The following is a 19,593-nucleotide window of genomic DNA, read 5'->3' on the forward strand; positions in this document are numbered from 1 at the left end:
AAAAAAAATGTGGTATAAGCAAAGGAACAATAACTAGGAGGAAAAAACAAATAAATCAATTAGTGACTTGTTTTTTCTGTGGAATACTTTGATGTATATATCTTTCTTCTACTTTTAACCATATGTATTATCATTTGCAGCTTCAATTATAGCAGATAAAATGAGGAATATATATATATATATATGTAGGTATATATACAATTTGCCTCATCTTTTACATTTGTAATGTGCCACAAAAGTTGCTAGACAGACATTTTGGTAGTTGTGGCAGTGATGAGATCCCATGCAGGGGCTCATTAAATAGATATCCATCCAGTATCCTTACTTGCCTTTGTGTTTTGATTGTGACATCTTCCCTTCGGATTTTCAGATGAAACAAAGTTCTCCGTTGTCCCAGAAGTCATCTATGAAGGGGATACAGTGACACTGAAGTGTGAGAATGAAGTGCAATCAACAAATGTAACCTGGCGCCATTTTGAAAGGGCCACAGATATTCAGAACAGCACTGGATTCTCCATTTACACTTATCTGAGTCACCAAGTTTCAATATCAATCCTCACTATTCATAATATTTCTCTGATTGACGCTGGTATATTTGTTTTCTTCTTGATCAATAAGCTGATTGGGGTGGGAGTATATGATGAAAACTGATTTCTGTAGAAATCAAGCAAATCTGTTGGAGACCATATAGAGATTCTTCATGGGTTAGGTTGTTTTGTTTTGGTTGATTGGTTGATGGTTTATTTGTTTTGTGATACAGCTGTAAAGTTATCTCCCAGAAGTATTCCTTTCACTTCTTAATTTAAAATACAAAACAAAAAACTTGCAGTAAATGAGACATATTGCAATTCAGTGACTTGAAGTAGCCATATAGTGTTTGAGGTAGCCATATAGTGACCAGAGCCAAGAATTATAAACTAAGGCAGGGTCCTTAGTCAATTTTGTGTTTCGTGGACCTCTTTGGCAAGTGACTTGCCCAGTGTCACACAGTCAGGATATGTCAGAGGTGGGACTAGAACCCCACAGCTTCCTGGCTCAGAGACTGGCTCTCTGTGCCGCTGTATCATGTAGCCTCTTGCCTATGTCATCTAGTAAATCTGCCACAGGAGGTCTACCTGACAGGGCAAGGTCCTTTCTCATGTTCTCCTGACATGGTGGGGTGAGATGGGGAGGTTATCAGTGAATCATGCAATCTGTTGATTAGCTCTCCCTCAGTCTTACTAAACAACTGGAACATTTTCCCACCCACCCCACCCACGTCCCGCCCCTGATCCCAATTGTATATTCCTCTGATGATAACCTTTATTCCACTTCTCTGGTCTAACTCCTTATTTGTACTTAGCTATAGCCTAGGCTCATGGGTCTTGAATCTGCCATGTAAATGTAAGACTTTCTATCTAAAGTTTTCTATTTCCCCAGGACTTTACAACTTGCACCTTTTTGCCCCCTTTATTAAACATTAATCCTTATTACTTGTTTGCTTTGCTTCCCTTCCTCTCCTCATATCCCTACCTTTTCACTTTTGGTATCCAAAGGATCCAAATTCTCCATCTGTAACATCCAAAATTTTCCCCAAACTGGGAAGTCTTTCATTTTCCTTTCTAAAGATACTCAAAGGTTTAGAAATATTTTAATATTTAAATGTTGATCTAACATGACTAGTGGCTATAGTTAATTTAAAGACTGGTATCTACATAATAATAACCAATAAGGTAATGTTTTGGATTTTTTTCCAGGCGAATATGTTTGTACTCTAACATACGACATTTTTGATTATGAGGGCCGGAAGAAAATCAATGTGATTTCCACAGAAATTGAACCATCAGAAGACCTGAAGGTGATGTGTGACAACAATCCTGTGTCTTTGAGTTGTTGTACTGGGAAAGATTTTAATTTGAGTGATATTAAATGGAATCAGGAAGGACTGATCAGCATTTCAGGTAAGTAGGAAGTTTCATTATTTTACATGACATGACCAATGTGACTTCTAAATAACTTGACCTACTCTTCTAGGAGAATACAAAAAAACTCACATTTATATAGTATTTCAAAGTTTACAAAAAGCACGTGATTTCCACCCAACAACCTTGTGAGGTAGAAAGTTCAAATACTATTAATCCCATTTTACAGATGGGAAAACTACAGCATTAAAAGGCTGAATGATTTAGATATAACCACAATTCAAAAGCCAGTTTCCTGATTCCAAATTCTTGTCCTGCAGCTGAATTCTTATATGTGTTATGGGCAGGTGGCACAGTGGATAGAGTACCAGACCTGGAATCAGGAAGACTTGAGTCCAGATCAAGCATCAAACACTTACTAACTGAGTGACCCTAGGCAATTTATTTAAACTCTGTTTGCCTTGGTTTCCTTTTCTGTAAAAGGTGCTAATAATAGCACCTATCTTATAAGGTTATTGGGGGCAGCTAGGTGGTGCAGTGGATAAAGTGCTGGTCCTGGAGTCAAGAAGACTCATCTTCCTGAGTTCAAATCTAGCCTTAGACACTCAGTAACTGTGTGACCCTGAGCAAGTCACTTAATACTGTTTGCCTCAGTTTCCTTATCTGTAAAATGAACTGGAGAAGGAAATGGCAAGCCCCTCCAGTATCTTTGCCAAGAAAACTCCAAATGGGGTCACAAAGAGTTGGACACAACTGAAATGACTGAATATCTGGGGTTATTGTGAGGGTTAAATGAGATAATATTTGTTTAAAAAAACCCTTGGCACAGTGCCTGGCACTTATGCTCTTACTACTCCAGTCATTTCTTTATGAGTATAAGTTACAGGGATGGTGCTGACCTGCCTTGGTAAAGGAAATTTCCTCATCTGGGAGTTCCCTATACCAATGAAACTGACAGCTATGGACCCTATCCCCTATTCAAACTAAATCATATGAGACTGTCCTTAGTAACAGTCACACAATTGTTTCTTTACAGGAATCAGCACCTCAGATTCCAGGTGCAGTAAACATACCATCCAGGCTGATGGAACTCAGTGTCTAAGTGGTTCAGCTGGCACAGAAGTATTTTACATATGCAGGTTCCTCAGTGGCTATGGAGCCTATAGCAGCAGGAAGATAAAAGTCACATTTACCTCTGTGGGTAAGAATCTGTTCTTCGGGATTATGGGAATTCTATTGTTAGACTCTTCATGCCAATTGTAATGATTCGTGGGCCAATAGTCAAGTACATCCTTCCTAACATGGTTGATTCCATTAAAAAAAAAAGATACCCCATAATGTCAGATTTAAAAAAATGTTCCAGGGGACGTTTCTTCTCTAACAAAGGAGATAAGGAAATCAAGTCACAGCTTCAGGTGTAGGAAGAGGGAGTCAGAGTCTCTTGGATGGTGACCCTAATAACTTGAATTCACAAGTTTCCTAGAATTCACAAATTTACAAATAATCTTTGGTTCTGATATGGACAGTGGAAAGAACAATCAATTTGGTGTCATATTGGATTTGAATTTCTTTTTTAAAATGTTTTTATTCATTTTGAACTTAAATACAAAAAAACCTTCTAAAGTTTCCACGTATGTTGCACAACACAAAAAAAGATTCAATATTAAACGATGAATCTCCATTTCACAATTTCCTTTTTTAAAATAAAACTGTTCAATAAATGTTACACATTATTTTCAAAGTGATCCTGCCTTTCTGTGCTCCCTTCTGCTTTTGTTTTTGTTTTCTGCTGTGCATTCTTCTTCTCCCTCCCCACACTAGAGAAGGTCACAAACAGGTATGTTTGTATGTACAAATATATATAAAATCATGCTATACATATTTCTATTTATCATTTCTTTCTCTGGAGGTAGATAGGATAGCATCTTCCTTCATGGATTATTTATAATTGATTTGAGTATTTATAATACTCAAAATAACTTAGTCATTCACAGTTGTTCTTCAAACAATATTGCTGTTACTGTACCCAAAGTTCTCCTGATTCTACTCATTTCACTTCAGGTTTGAAATTCACTTCTGTCACTTAACCACCTTTAGAAGGCAACCTTGGACAAGTCACTTCTTTTCCAGGGTCTCAGTTTCCTTATTTGTTAATGAGGGGATTGGACTAGATGATCTTTGCATTCACTTCTAGCTGCAAATCTATGCTCATATGTTAACAGCATTCTTGCAAAGCAGTGTTGGTCAAGTCAATGTTTTATGGACTGTGCCTAAATTGGGTTATGTTGTTATGTAAACATGCATTATGCTTTTTTGCAATTAATAACACAAGACCCTATCTAAGAAGAAGAAGAATAGGAAAAAATCCCATTATGGAGTGGGTGGCGCTGGAGGTAAGGGAAGGCTGTGTTCATTTGGCTCTAAAAGTATCTACCAAGCTAAAAAGGTTTTTATTTGAAGACCAGACTACCTATGTACAGAGAAGCCCCAAATATTTTTGTAAAGGTAAAATCTGATTAAAATAAAGAACAAGGACAGAGGGATGAAAGAGAAGAAGGCAGTGAGAGATCGTGGCTGCCAATAGACAAAGAGCCTAGGGCTTATCTACATTACCTTGATTAATTAAACATCCTTCAACAAACATTTTTCCCTAGTAGTGATTTATTTATTCTCACAAGCTCTGGGCCTATTTTTAAAAATAATTTTGTTGATAAATTTTATTTTTATATAACCTGCATAGCCCTGATCACTCAATCATCCATCAACAAATATGTTCTCCCAGTATTACTATTTATTCCCATAGTCTCTAGGCCTGTCTTTTTAAAAAATATTTTTGATAGCTTTCATTTTTATAATTCCTACATATTCCCCTACATTCCTTCTTTTACCCCTCCTAGAAAGTTATCTTTTAATAATTTTTTTGAAGAAAAAATTTCCACAAAACAAACAAATGTATCAAAACAGTTCTGACATTATATGTAGCATTCCACATTCATGGAGCAGAATGTGTGTGTTTGTACACACATATGTGTGTACAGGTACGCATGAGTTGGGAGACAGGGAAGGGAATCTTCTCTTCTTTGAAATGAAGTAAGGCCATTAAAATTTCACAGCATTTTTAACATGCATTTATTAAGTGCCTGCTGTATATCAGGGACTGCGCTTAGTGCAAGGAATGCAAACACAGTCATGAAGCGAGTTGGGGCTCTCAAAAGACCTTACATTGATGGGGCAGTTTAGGGCAGGAGAGGGAGACAATATGGGAGGAGGTGGGGCCCACGGTGGAGGTCTGAGGTCTGAGAAGGGTAGATCAGGAAAGGCTTCCTTTCGAAGACAGTATATGTGTCACAAAATGAGGAGGTTTCACTATATGGCCTCCGAAGTCCTTTTCAACTCTCAACTGATACTGTTGTTCAGTCATTTTTCAGTCTTGTCTGACTCTCTGCGACCCCATTTAAGGTTTTCTTGGCAGAGATACTGGCGTGCTTTGCTATTTCCTTCTCCAGCTCATTTTACAAATGAAGAAACTGAGGCAAACAGGGTTAAGTGACTTGCCCAGGGTCACACAGCTAGTAAGTGTCTGTGGCTGGACTTGAACTCAGGAAGATGAGCCTTCCTGACTCAAGGCCTGGCTCTCTATCCAATAATTCACCTGGCTGCCCTAAATTGATGATCCTCCCTAAATTCAGAGTCCCTTCGTCAAAGGTTTTTCTGAAACCATCCACTTCCTCATTTCTTTCTTTTTTTTTTCTTTTTGGAGGGTGGAAGGCAGGGCAATTGGGGTTAAGTGACTTGCCCGAGGTCACACAGCTAGTTAAGTGTCTGAGGATGGATTTGAACTCAGGTCCTCCTGACTCCAGGGCTGGTGCTCTATTCACTGCACCACCTAGCTGCCCCTATTTCATCATTTCTTATAGCACAACAGTATTCTATTAATTCATATATCATAACTTGTTCAGCCATTCTCCAATTGATGGTGATCCCCTCAGCTTTCAATTCTTTGCCACCACACCTCTTTTTCTTTTTAAAAAGTTCTTTGCTATAAAGGATGGGAGGGAGCATGGGTTGCAATATGAGTAAAAATCTAAGTGAAGGGGGCAGCTAGGTGGCACAGTGGATAGAGTACCAGCCCTGGAGTCAGGAGGACCTGAGTTTAAAATCAGCCTCAGATATTTGACATTACCTGTCAATGACTGCTAGGCAAGTCACTTAAACCTGATTGCCTCAACAACAACAACAAAAATCTAGGTGAAGTAAAAATAAAAGATAACAAAAAAGTTCTTAAAAAAATTTAAAACCCAGATCAACTAAAAATATAAAAGTAAACTAATTCTTTGCAAACTATAAGGGATTCTTGTTATATGGGAATAAATTGAAAAAGGAATACTTAGAACCATGTAGCAAATCTTACTCCTTGCTGAGGTAACGTATTCCACTTAGGGATGGTTGTAATTGTTGTGGTATTTTGCCTTATGTAGAACTGAAATCTTCAAATATACTTCCCATGTCCAATTATAATGCTCACTCATTGACTCTAATTCTTCTTTCTGGGACTAAACAGATCACCTCTCTTCCATATGATAGCACTTTAAATATTTTGATACTGTGATCATCTCCCCTCCTCTACCACTTACCCTCACCCCCAGCTTTCTCTTCTTCAATCTAAACACCTCCAATTCCTGCAGTTCAACCTAACAGAGTTAAGAATTCCCTCATCAGCTTAGTTTCCCTCTTCTCTGCTCTCATGTATCCATGTTAGGATGTTAGGAAGCAACGAGGTAGCAGCATGTCTTGGGTTAGAGGTCAACACCTGTGAATTTTCAGCCTTTTGTCACTGCTGATTATCAGGATATAATTCTAAGTCACAAGAGGAAGTGAACAAGTTCCGAGGGGATGTGGTGGAAATGTGTGGCTCAAAGCACCATGAGCAACAGGCTGGAAACTAATCAAACAACGGAACACTGAGGACCCCATCTTGTCCAGACCAATGACAGGACGGTCCATTGTATCCATCTTTATCCTAAGAGGCTCTCCTTCTGGATACTACCAAAAAAAGGCTGATTTTTTTTGGCATTGTTTGTGTTTTGCTTTTTTCAGCCAATCTGACAGTAACTCCAGACCTGATTGCTATTTCTGAAGGACAGAGTTTCTCCATAACATGCATCAGCGATGTGAGTAGCTATGACTCAGTATTCTGGAACACTTCGGCTGGAACCAAAATAAACCCAAAGTTTTATGCCACCAAGAGATATCCTGATAGAGCTGAATCAGTACTTACAGTAGAGACTGCAACAAGAGAATGGAATGGTGAGTGGAATTGTAAAGTGCTGAGCAAAGTGCCTGGGACATAGTAAGCACTATGTAAATGTTAGCTACTGCTATTATTATATCACTTTGTGAAAGGTTTTTTTTTATTTATTTTACTTTTATTGATATCTTTTTTATTTATACCATACAGAGAGCTATCCAAAATGATGAAAAAATTTGAAAATAAAGGGAAAAAAGCAATTAAGCAAAATTTATTAACACCAAGCCCAACATTCTGTGAAATATTTCACACCTGGGGTGGCTAGGTGGAGCAATGAATAGAGCACTGGCCCTGGAGTCAGGAGGACCTGAGTTCAAATCTGACCTCAGACACTTAACACTTACTAGCCATGTGACCTTGGGCAAGTCACTTAACCCCAATTGCCCTGCATTCCCCCCTCCCAAAAAGAAAAAAAAAGAAATATTTCCACCCATAGTCCCCCACCTTCTGCAAAGCAAGAAGGGAACAAGTGTTTACTAAGTGCCTCCTATGTTCCAGATGCTTTTCAAATATTATTTCATTTGATCCTTGCAACAACCTTCAGAGGTAGGTGCTATCACAATTCCCATTTTACAGTTGAGGAAATTGAGGCAGACGACTTACCCAGGGTCATGTAGATAGTATCTAAAACCAGATTTGAACCGATGTCTTCCTTACTCCACATGCAGTACTCTACCCATTCTAATACCCAGCTGCTTAAAGGATGGCAGGCGGTGTATTCTCGTATGCTTTCTTCAGGACCGTTTGTTCATCCTAATTATCTAGTCTTCAGTTTTGCTGTTCTTTACATTTACATTGCTGTAGTCATTCTATATATCACATTACAGGTTCTAGTTCACTCTGTGTCCATTCTTATGTCTTCCCCTGCCTCTGTCTCTTTTTCATTTTTATGGAGCAGTAATATTACATTATGTTCACACATTGCACGTTTTGTTTAGCCATTCCCCAATTGAAGTAAACATACTTCGTTTCTACTTTTTAAACTACTCTAAAAAGTGCTGCTATTAAAACTCATAGCAGACAATTCTTTGTACAGCTTCTACTAGGAAATCAGTGAGATATTTATATGTGTGTATGAATATAATATATAGAAATTATGTGTATATATACACACATCTAACTTTTTTTTAAAAGAAATTAGGGTTAAGTCACTTGCTCAAGGTTACACGGCCAGGTGTTTCTGAGTGGGTGCTAAGCATCTGAGCCCTGATTCAATCCCCAGGTCATCCTGACCCTGGGGCAGGTGCTCTTGCTTGCTGTGCTACCTGGCTGCCCCCACACATGTAACTTTTGATATGAATAGAGCATTTGTTGTCTAACTCCTCTGTGGTAAAGAAAATGGTCAAAAGGTTCACGTCCTTCAGATTGTACCGAACTGTTGGGCTAGAACAAGAAACAATAACTTTATTATATATTTAAAAGGAATAGCAAGTTGTACATAATAGATTTGCAGTTTCATGTGCAATTAGATTTTTATTATACTATGCTATTTAAATGCTTGTTTTATTCCATAAATTAAAAATACATAAATTAATTAAAAATAAAATAAAGTTAAAAAAACCAAGAATGCTATAATTAGTTCATATTTCACTCCCATAAATAGACCATATTGAGGGGGTATTTTAGTCCTTGAGTGCAAAAGGAAACTATGGATCAGAGCCACAATTAGTGATGCTGATGCCTGGGGTGAGCATCATGGTCTGGCAAAAGGCAAGCAATACAAAGATACCCTCAAATCAACTTTTGAGAAGGTAGGTGGAGACTTGTAGGAGAGACCTATGGACACAAGGTCCTTCAGGAGACAGAAGCCCCAGAACATCTTTGGGGAGGGAAAAGAATCCATTTGGACCAGGGAAGAGTAGTACACCTGGAATATTTTCTTCTCTGATTGTTCCAAGGTCAGCATAGGTAAAATTGTAGACCAGGTATTCCTTTTGTGCCTTCTCCCACTTCCTACCACTTCTGTCTCCTGACTCAGGTGTCAAGTGCCCTCTGGCTGCCTAAAATAATCTACTGGGCCTCACAGAACAGCTCTGGATAACTTCTTCAGAGAACAGGAACTGAGTTCTACTTGGGTAGAATTGGTAATAATGGCTATGGTATCCATGGAATAGGTGAGGATAGGATTTGAATAGGGTGACCTCACCTAGACACACTTATAGGCAAAAATCATCTTTCCCAATTAACATTGGTAGAGGGAAGTCATATTTAGTGTAATATTCAAAAGGAGTAACATATTCAGAGACCTCCTTTCACCCAAACTTATCATGTCAATATAATAACTGATACTTATATAGAATTTGTAAATGTTCAAAACCCTTAACATACATCATCTTGTTTGAACCCACAGCAATCTGTAAGTTTAATATAAGTATATATACTACATATTATATATAATTATGTATCATATATAACATATAATAATATATTATTATATTGATAATATAATAAGTATAATTATTTTCCTTTTACTAATAAGTGAATTGAAGCTCAATGAAGTTAAGGGACTTGCTCAAAGTCACATATCTCATAAACAGTAGAGGCCAGGATTTGAACTCAGGTCTTCCTGCCTCCAAGCCTAATATTCTATCAACTATGTGCAATTCCTGTTCGTGAAGAAGTAATTGAAGCAAACTGGGAATCAGGTTCCCTGAGCTCTCATCATGATCCTGCTGGTTGGCGTGTGATATTTTTTTTGACCAGCACCTTCATTTGTAAGCTAAAGGAAGTAAGAAGGAACTCAGTTCTTCTAGCTGGGTAGTCCTATAGAGTACTTGATTGAGCAGAAGCTGCCCAAAAAAGTGTGTGTGCTCCCTATTGCAATTTCTGGTTGGTACTTTAGTGGGGGGAGGGACAACATGGAATCTCTAGAGAAGAGTCTCAAACCTCCTGCTTCTAGATTGTGGGAAACAGTCAAGTCATCAAGCAGACATCATTGGGTAAAAGTTCTTTGGGCTATAATGTAACACTGCAAATTTTCTTTGAACTCACTATAGAAAGATACTTAAAAAAAAAAAAAGGTGACAGCAAAAAATTCACTGGATTTTGTGCTCAGCTAGAAGGCCTGGGTTCCAGGACTAACTCTTTAATCTACTAGCTGTGTGGCCCTGAGCAAATCTCAGCCTCAGTTTCCTTATCTCTAAAATGGGGCAATAATATTTACACTAGCAACCTCTTAAGGTTGTTACGAGGTAAGCACATATATCACCAATGTGATACCCACAGCGACTGCTATGAATAGGAAGGCATATTTCCAGGTTTGAATTGTAAGATATCAGACTCTCTTCTTCAAAAAAACCCCAAGATATTGATTTCATATACAGAAAGCCAAATCCACCATGGTAATAAAGAAGTTGGTACACATTAGCAATGCAGGAAGCACCACCAATCCCAAGCCTTCCCTCTGTCAGGCCTCCCCACAAACAAGCTCTCTTAGGCAAAATGCCCCTCTCTCACCCTTGCTAACTGCTCTGCCTTTCTCTGCCTCCTCTCTCAGCTCCACCTCACTCTCCCACTTCCTGCCCCACCCATTCAGTAAGCTCCTCTCACCAAAGACTCCATGGGACTCAGGCTTCCCTGTGACTCAGGCTCAAAGCAGGTCACATAGGCCTATTGATGGCAAGAAAGATCTTCCCATTCCATTAACAGTACATTAACACTACAGCACATTACAAACTATAAAGTATTATGGTAATGTGAGCAATAATTATTTTTATTATCTCATTCTGCCAATCTTTCCCAATGTTGTTGAGTCATTTCAATTGTGTCCAACTCTTCATGGGGTTTTCTGGGCAAAGATGCTGGAGTGTTTTGCCATTTCCTTCTCCAACTCATTTTACTGATGAGGAAACTGAGGCAAACAGTGTTAAGAGACTTGCTGAGGGTTACTCAGGAAGTATCTAAGGTCAAATTTGAACTCAGGTCTTCCTAACTCCAGGCCTAGCTCTCTTTGCTCTGTGCCACCTTGCTGTCCTGAACTACCTAGGTTTCTCAATGAGGTTCAGATAAAAACAGTCCAGGGTCAAGTTTCTATCCTACTATTATTCATATTTATTCAATGGTCTACAGAATATTGCACTGGTGGATAAATACTTTTTGTAGTTGAAAAAAAGTATTAGAATATAAACTCATCCTCTGTAAGTCTTCTGAAAGGATCCTTGGTCCCAATTCATTTGCAGATAGGACAGTAGGGATGGAATTTATCACATCAAGTTCTTAGACCATTTCCTTCTCCTCAGCCAGGTCTATGTGCATCGAAAGCTTTTGTGTTCTATGTAACTTAGAAATTATGAGTATTTGGGATGGTGCCATTTATTAAAATGTTATACTTCAGTTTATTTGCATCATTTTTTTTTCAGTTAGAAGTGATTTTATTATTTTAGTACCTAAGTAAAAATGTATGCAACCAGAGCAGAAAATGAGGGTGATTCATATTTCCAGTTGGGTGGGAGCACTTTCTTGGTCTTATAGTACTAAGCCAGTCAGTGAATTTGACACTCATTCAGAATCATTCAGAATTTAGAATCCTTATGTTTTCCATTTCTCTCAAGAGAACTATAGGCAATTGTAGGCAATAACACATGATAATGGTCTAGTTCCAATGTTGGTTGAACTCTCTAGAATATGTCAAGGTCTGTCTTTGCAGTGTGGGTACTTGTGGTGGGTTAGTGAATGAAGGAAAATGAGCATCTGATGCATTATCTAGCCACCAGGTCATGTCTTGCTAGATATTTGATAGGTGCTAAATTTGACAACCTGCAGTGATATGCCGCACAATTTCTACCATCTCCTTATTTGATCTACATTGATCACTAAATCCAAATTCTTTAAAGATTATCCTTCTGTTGTCTGTGGTGGTGTGATAGTAATGGAATGTGGAGATTCCCCTGTATTGGGCTTGGTTTTCAAATTGATTGTATTAAAACCCAGAGCTTGTTAATCCCACCTGTGGGATGGACTTTTTGATGTGAAAAGAAAGTCCTGACTGGGAGGAGCTGGTGACGTAGATTTGGAGAGACAAGAGAGAGGCGGAAGTTCTTTTTGGAAGCAGCACCTCGTGAAGAGGGAGAGACTAAGAGATTGCTGGTGGCCGCTTTGAATTGCCCTGGACTTTTGAGACCTGCCCCCTGAGCTGCCAAGGACTGAGGAGACATGGCTGTTTTGCTGGTACTTTGTCTGTCTGTTTTGATGTTATTTTGCCAGATTTGTCCACTGGTGAAAGACTGTCCTGTTGAAGAAGTCCTGGAACCTGGCATTTGGTTAAGAAGGCCTGAGACTGTCCTGCAGACAGAGAGTGAATACTGTTCACTGGTGAGGGACAGTACTGTTGTTGCAGGGGTCTGGAGACTGTCCGGCAGACAGAATGAATACTGTCCACTGGTGAAGGACAGTGCTGTTGTTGCAGGGGTCTGGGAGCCTTTCTGTTGGTTCAGAAGCCCTGAAGAAGGATTTTCTTGTTGTATGTTTACAGAAATCCTGGGAGAGGGCTTTGCTAATGTGTTCAGGGGTTCTAGGACTGTTCTACAGACAGAGGATAAATTCATGAAGGGACTGGCAATGTATCTTATGGCCTTGCTAAGCCTTGTCTCTCCAGGAACTAAGATTGCTGAGAACTTGCCTCGTGTCAAGATGAAGAAAAGACCTCCATTTGGGTATTAAGTGCTGTGTTTAAACTTGATGTAACTCTGGGGTAGATTCAATTGTGATCCAGGGGTGGGGAACTTTTGACCTTTTTGTGTTCTATGGTTGAGCAAATGAATGTATTTTACTTATGTTTGGAAACTAATCTCCATTTGAGAAGAGGGGCTTTGTGGTGGACTTAATTAAGGTATAGCCTAGGGGTGGAGAAGTATTTGGAACAGAGACTTTGTAATTGATTGAATGATTGGAAAGTCCTGGGGTGGGGTAGGCCTTGGAGATGATTTAATCACACTTAGTAAATGCTGTATTTTGAATGATGTCATGTTTTGATCTTCTCTGTTCTGGGTTTGTTACTGAATAAAATAGAGAGCACCTATGCTGGTATTTTGAACCTGGGAAGTTGCCTTTGCTTGGTATTACATTACAGGTGGTGATGAAATTACATTCATTATAACACCCCTCTGTTCCTGGAAACCATGACATTTCTTGGATGCTTCTTCATCAGAACAATGTTAACTGAATTCATGCACGTGATGCTCATGGTGGGCCTTTTGCTTCTATTCTTGGATCTTTGTAGTTTTTTTTTTTTAAAGCAATTGGGGTTAAGTAACTTGCTCAAGGTTACACGGCCAGTTTGTGTGTGTGGGGGTGTGTGGGTGTGAAGTATCTGAGGGCAGAACTGATCCCAGGTCTTCCAACTCTGGGGCTGGCGCTCTTACTCACTGTGCCACCTGGCCACCCCGGATCTTTGTAGTTCTATACGTGGTCTTCCAAAGTAAGCTACTTTCAGTTATATTTGATGATTTCAAATGCTATATACCCAGTATCAGCATTTACTCTTGCTCTGTGATGTTTACTTATTCCTATAACATTTCTGATTTTTTTACCAGTTTGTCATGATATTATCATTAGAATGATTTTTATTATTATTTTCATTATTATTAGAGACAGAATGCTAGACTTAGAGTCACCTGGGTTCAAATCTCACCTCTGACTTACTAGCTACATGGACATGGGAAAGTCATTTAAGCCAATTTGAGCCTTAGCTTCCTCATCTGTAAAATAGGGATTCACAATTCTGCTTCAAGGTTCAAATGAGGAAAGGCATGGCGTGTCAAAGGTCTTGGTGAAATTTTAAGCAATGGAAGCTTTAAGGTTCTGTAGCTTAAAACTTCACTAAGTCCCTCAGGACATCATGTATAAGTAAAGTTATATGTAAACTTTAAATTGTTATGTAAATGTCAGCTATCATATCATCATTATAGTACAATTATCCCTTCCACATTGAGGGGGTTAAGGGAGTGGTGCCCCTGCAATCTGGAAAATCTCCGTAAAATGTTTTGGCCCTTCCTTTGTACCAGAGAAGTCTGAAGTTTTTTATTTTTCTTTTATAGGGCATTTACAGTACATTACTGTAAAATTTGGGTTGATACATATATTTACATATATTTTATGCATTTCTGAGTTTCTAAACTTTTTCTGTGTCATCTGCTGGCCTTCATGTGTTGTCTGCAGCTTCTGCAAAACTTCCCCCAAATTCCCATTTAATTTCTTATGCTGACTTGTGATATATCAGAACTGCAATGGGGAAAGTTGTGATGTGGAAGGGATATCTGTACAATGTAAGTGTATCTTTACTCCTAAATTTATCCGATTGGATATTATCAACAACTATAACAATCATTGTGAAACGCCACCACTTAAGCATGATTGAGTTGATTTTTTTTAATAGCCTGTTTCTGCTTCCTTCCGCCCAGGGGTTTATCACTGCATATTTAGATATAAGAGCTCCTATAGCATAGCCACCAAGGACGTTACCGTTTACCCATTACCTCTGAAGCAAGACATCCTGCTCGATCCCTTGGAAGCTGACGTTCCCTGTGGGGGCATCTGTCACTTACAATGCTGCGTAAATGAGGATACAGACTACAGAGTCACTATCAAAATTGATGGCTTGTCCTTTTCCACTGGTAAGAGAAACTTCTACGTGATCTGATTGCACTGCTTCATGCATGTGGACATAGGCAAGTCACAAAGATAAGGGCAGGACACCCAGAAAGGTGGGTGAAAAGAGCGACAACGGCAAGTTCAATAATCCTTGGCTACCACCGTATTTTGCTTATGTTACAAAAGGCAGAACATGTTACAAAAGGCAGAACAAGAATTTATACCCTAACGGGGTCTCTTCTCCCATTGGCTGAGAGGTGAGCTCAAGTCTCCAGCGAAAATCTTCCCCAGTGGTAAACAACAGAGGAGACCCTCCACTACAGCTTACAAAAAACAAGGATGCTGGTTGACAGCAAGGGAAATCGGGGGGCGGGGGTCCCAAAGCAATGGGGAAGAGTGAGGAGGGGCTTGCAGAGGTGGGAAATCTGAAAGCCTCCTGAAAGGGCTTGCTGCTGATTAACAGCAGAAGAAGGGGTGGGGCAAGGGAGAAGTTCTGAGTTTTCACTTCCCCCTCCAAACAGGCTGGATAACCATTCTGGTCCCGTACATTCTAAAATCTCATATTTCTAAAAATTCCTAATGGAAAAGTCTCTCAGACTTTCAGAAAGGTCATTTATTTATTCACTAAGTATTTATGGAAAAATAACTATGCATTTCTCATTCAATCGGTAAGCATTGATATGCCAGACAGTGCTGCATGCTTGGGAAGCAAAGGCAAAGAATGAAACAATCCTAATCCTCACTTTCAAGTAGCTTTCATGTCTCCCCATTTGAAGAGAGGATATAAAAAAGCCTGAGGTTCAGAGTTTAAAATTCACTTGGGGAACAAGATGTGTATGCATAGAATAGTTAAGAAATAATACAAATCTGTAAGTGAATAAGTATCATATTAATAATAATATAATTAATAATGGTGATCAACTAATAATTATAATTCTTAATAATCAATGATTATACTAATTCATTATAATTGTATATTTATAATATATACTACTTAATATAATTTGACATTAGTAAATTTTAGTATATTTATATTTAGTATAAAATTAGTAAATTTAGTATAATATATACTATAATAATATAATTTAGTTATAATATAACTTTAGTTAATAATATAAAATTATATACTATAATTCAGTATAATATATACTATTTAGTATAATATATACTAATTAATTACAGTTATGATTATAATTGTGCAACAGTATATAATATAGCAATATAATATAATTTTAATAAATAATTGTGTTCATGAAAATATAATAATAAAAGTGAAGTGATTTTCAAATATTATCTCATTTTATCTTCACAGTAGCCCTGGGAGTTAGGTATTGTTATTGTCTCTATTTTCCAGATGAAGAGAGACAGAGAGTGGTTAAGTGACTTGCCCGGGTTCATGCAGTTAATAAGTGTCTTAAGCTGGATCTGAACTTGGGTCTTCTCAACTCTAGGCCCAGTACTCTTTCTACATTGCCACTTAGATGCCTATAATATAGAAAATAAATGTTATTTGACTTCAAAGGTCAGGGATATAAATGTGAGCCTGAGCAACCAAGAAAGGCTACATGTAGGAGGTAGGGATTAACAGGCCCTTTAAATATGGCACCTTGAATAGAAGGCCAGGTTTAGAGGCAAGAAGACCTAAGCTTAAGACTCACCTCTTAAACATAGTAGCTGCATGATCACAAGCAAGTTTCTTAATCTCTTAGTGTCCCAGGCAACTTTCTGACTCTTAAGTAATAATAGCTCTAGAGCTTCGTTTTATAGATGAGGAAACTGAGGCCCATGAGCATTATGTGACTTGCCCAAGGTTATATAGGCATCAGAAGCAGGAATCAAACCCAGATTCTTTCATTCTAGAGCCAGTACTCTTTCAGCTATACCTGATAAGCAGCTGATACATTTCTGTAGAAGGAGTTTCTGCAACAGGAGTTCCTACCTCCAATGAAATCCTCAGTCCAAATTCCATCCCCAATAAAAAAAAAAGGTGGGATTCAGTTGGTCAAAAAGGTGAAGAGGAGCATTGCAGTAGGAGAGATAGTAGAAGTTAAGGTTTGGAGTCACTAATCAGTATATTCCTGGGATGGTGAAGAGAATGGCCTGGCCATAGCAAGGGCTTTTCATTAGAGAGGTGGTTGGCCAAATCCCATCCACTTGTGGTGGGGGTGGGGCATAGTGTTAAGGAGGAACCAACACCTTCCAAGTTTAATGCTGCACCATGAACCTCTATAAATCTCCTTTTCTTTAGTAAAAGAAACTCAAGAAAATCGAGTCTGCTACAAATACAGTTTAATGGCAAACACAACTGCCTGGTGTTCCAAAACAGTCCAGGCATCTTGTATCTTCATCAATTCAGTCAACGAATCAGTCCAGAGTGCACCAATGATTCTTCGCCTTGTTCCTGGTAAGAACCCATTTCCTTCCTCTCCCACCTTGCAGCTAGGTCATCTGAACCCAACCTCTTGTCACTTTCATAATGCTGCCGGGACTTTAATCCAAACAGCACAACTGATTTTCTAACTTTTTACCCCTCTGTTGCCCATGATAGTATGTTGTATGTGGTGGGCACTTAATACAATGATTGATCAATGGATGGATGAATAAATGAGTGAATAAATGAATGAATGAATGAATGTAGCTAGTGCTGAGCTAAAGCATTCTATTGGTGGAAGATTTTTGGTGAACAAAGCAACCTCCTTACCTTGCCAATTATTCTGACATGAGAGCAGGGTTATAGAAAATCATCTGGTATTCAAGGAATAGATGACCTTTCCCCCAAATCCCATCCCAACTGAAGATAATGGGTAAACTGTTCCATCCACCCTCTATTGACAAAGTCGTTAATAAGTCAGTGTCTTCTTATGATTGTCCTCCCCCACCCCCCCAGTCTTTTGAGATGGGAGTAGAAGATAGAAAACATGGTACAGTGGAAAGAATGTTGGATTTGAAGTTAGAGTCTTGAGTTCAGATCTTCCCTCTGTAGCTTACTGCCTGTGGGACCTTGGACTAGTCATTTAATTTTTCTGAGCCTAAGATTTCTTTAACTCTGTGTCTTTTGCCATCCTCTCAATACTCCTTCCTATCTTAAAAATGAAGTGACCTTCCTCTTTGACAAAGCAAATGGCTTCCATCCCCTTCAATCTCCTCACATCTTTGCTTCATTGATAATTTCCTCTGTTTCTGTATCTTATTTCTTTTGTTTCCAGTTGATCCTTCTCTGGAAGATAACACTCTGTAATAGAAGGAGCACCTCCCTTAAAAAGACTATTAAATCCTATAGTCAATTAAATTCTAGATTTACCACTTACTCCTTTCATGACATTGGGTGAACCCCTTCTCCTTTCTAGGTTTCAGTTTCCTCTTCCAAAAATGAGGCAATTAAAGGGAATGACTTCTAAGGTCATTTCCAGTTCTAAGTCTAGAGTCTTAAATCTTTTCAAATTAACTTTTATTTTTTTTATTATGAGCTTGACAATTGTCAACAAATGCAAATATTTCAAGTTACGAAGAAGAGTAGGAAAGAGACTTTTAAGAAGAAATTTTGAACTTCTGTTACACTGGTTTGAATTATATGTGCAAATGTATAGAGGTGCAGAATTTCTCCTTTCTACCTACAAACTAATTTCCTAGAAAGAGTGGTTTACAGTCGCTGTCTCTAATTCCTCACCATCCACTTAGGCAACACCTTGTAATCTGGCTCTCATCCCATTGTGAAAACTGCTTCCAATGACCAATATATTAACTAACTGCCAGATCCAGTGGCCTTTTCACAAACTTTAACATTCCTACTTCAGGGGACACTGCTGACCACACCCACCCACTTTCTTGATGTTTTTTTTTCTCCCTTTGTTTATGGAACACTCTACTCTCTCCTCATTCTTCTCTACCTTTCTGATGGGAACTTTTCAGTTTCTTCATTTCAACAGAGTACAGCACCATGACCCATCCTCTGCTTCCCCCCTGCCCTCTCCTGCACCATGCTTTAGACTCTCTCCACTTGTCCATCCTCCATGACTAGAATATTCTCCCTCCACATTTTTGCCCATTCAATTCCTTGTTTTCAAAACCCAGCTCTGATTCCAAATTCTCCATAAAACCTTCCTTTAATCTGCTCCCATGAAAATGATCCCTCTTCATATTTCTTACAACACTTTGTTTAGACCCTTTATTTTTCCTTTTTATACTTTCTACTCATACTTATTTTGCATCCATATCCTATCTCCCATTAGATTTAATTTCCTTGACAATAAGGATTTTGTTATTATTCATCTCATCTCAGTTTTAGAATTTATGAAGTATCTTCTATGTGGAATGCACTGAGGATACAAGACAAAAATTAAGAAGTCCTTGCTTTCTAGGGGTGAATGTCCCTCTGGAAATACAACAAATACCTAGACAAGGAAATAGAAGATAACTTTAGGAGAGAGGGAGAGAAAGAGAGAGAAAAAACACAGAGAGACAGAGAGAAACAAGACAGAGAGAGAGGTATAGAGTGGGCAGAGGGAGGGAAGGAGAGAGATAAACACAGAGAGAGAGAGAGACAGAGAGAGAGACAAAGAGACAGAGAGAAAGGCACACAGAGAGAGACAGAGACAAAGAGGTATGGGGGGGATGGAAAGAGAGAAACAGCAACAGAAAGAGCTAGAGAGAAAGAGACATATACACCACAGAGAAGCAGAAAGATACACACATAGAGACATATATAGAGAGAGGAGGAGGCAGAGAGAAAGGGAGGTAGGGAAAGAAAAAAAGAGAGAGAGAGAGAGAGAGAGAGAGAGAGAGAGAGAGAGAGAGAGA

The 19,593-nt window shown here is 38.7% G+C and overlaps 1 protein-coding gene across 3 annotated transcripts in view; it reads left to right on the forward strand.

Moving 5' to 3' along the window:
* ADGRF5 (adhesion G protein-coupled receptor F5) overlaps positions 1 to 19,593 on the forward strand; it is a 158,753-nt gene that overhangs the window by 116,112 nt on the left and 23,048 nt on the right. For all 3 annotated transcript variants that reach the window (XM_069065815.1, XM_069065816.1, XM_069065814.1), the window contains exons 9-14: positions 371 to 589; positions 1,737 to 1,940; positions 2,938 to 3,102; positions 6,999 to 7,208; positions 14,607 to 14,819; positions 17,045 to 17,200. In XM_069065815.1, the coding sequence (XP_068921916.1) occupies positions 371 to 589; positions 1,737 to 1,940; positions 2,938 to 3,102; positions 6,999 to 7,208; positions 14,607 to 14,819; positions 17,045 to 17,200 (1,167 nt within the window). The remainder of the gene's footprint in view (positions 1 to 370; positions 590 to 1,736; positions 1,941 to 2,937; positions 3,103 to 6,998; positions 7,209 to 14,606; positions 14,820 to 17,044; positions 17,201 to 19,593) is intronic.

The sequence above is a fragment of the Petaurus breviceps genome, unplaced genomic scaffold (assembly GCF_028583685.1).
Source record: "Petaurus breviceps papuanus isolate PSGF00001 unplaced genomic scaffold, PetGlider_PUasm1.0 90701, whole genome shotgun sequence".
In the NCBI taxonomy this organism is placed as follows: domain Eukaryota; kingdom Metazoa; phylum Chordata; class Mammalia; order Diprotodontia; family Petauridae; genus Petaurus; species Petaurus breviceps.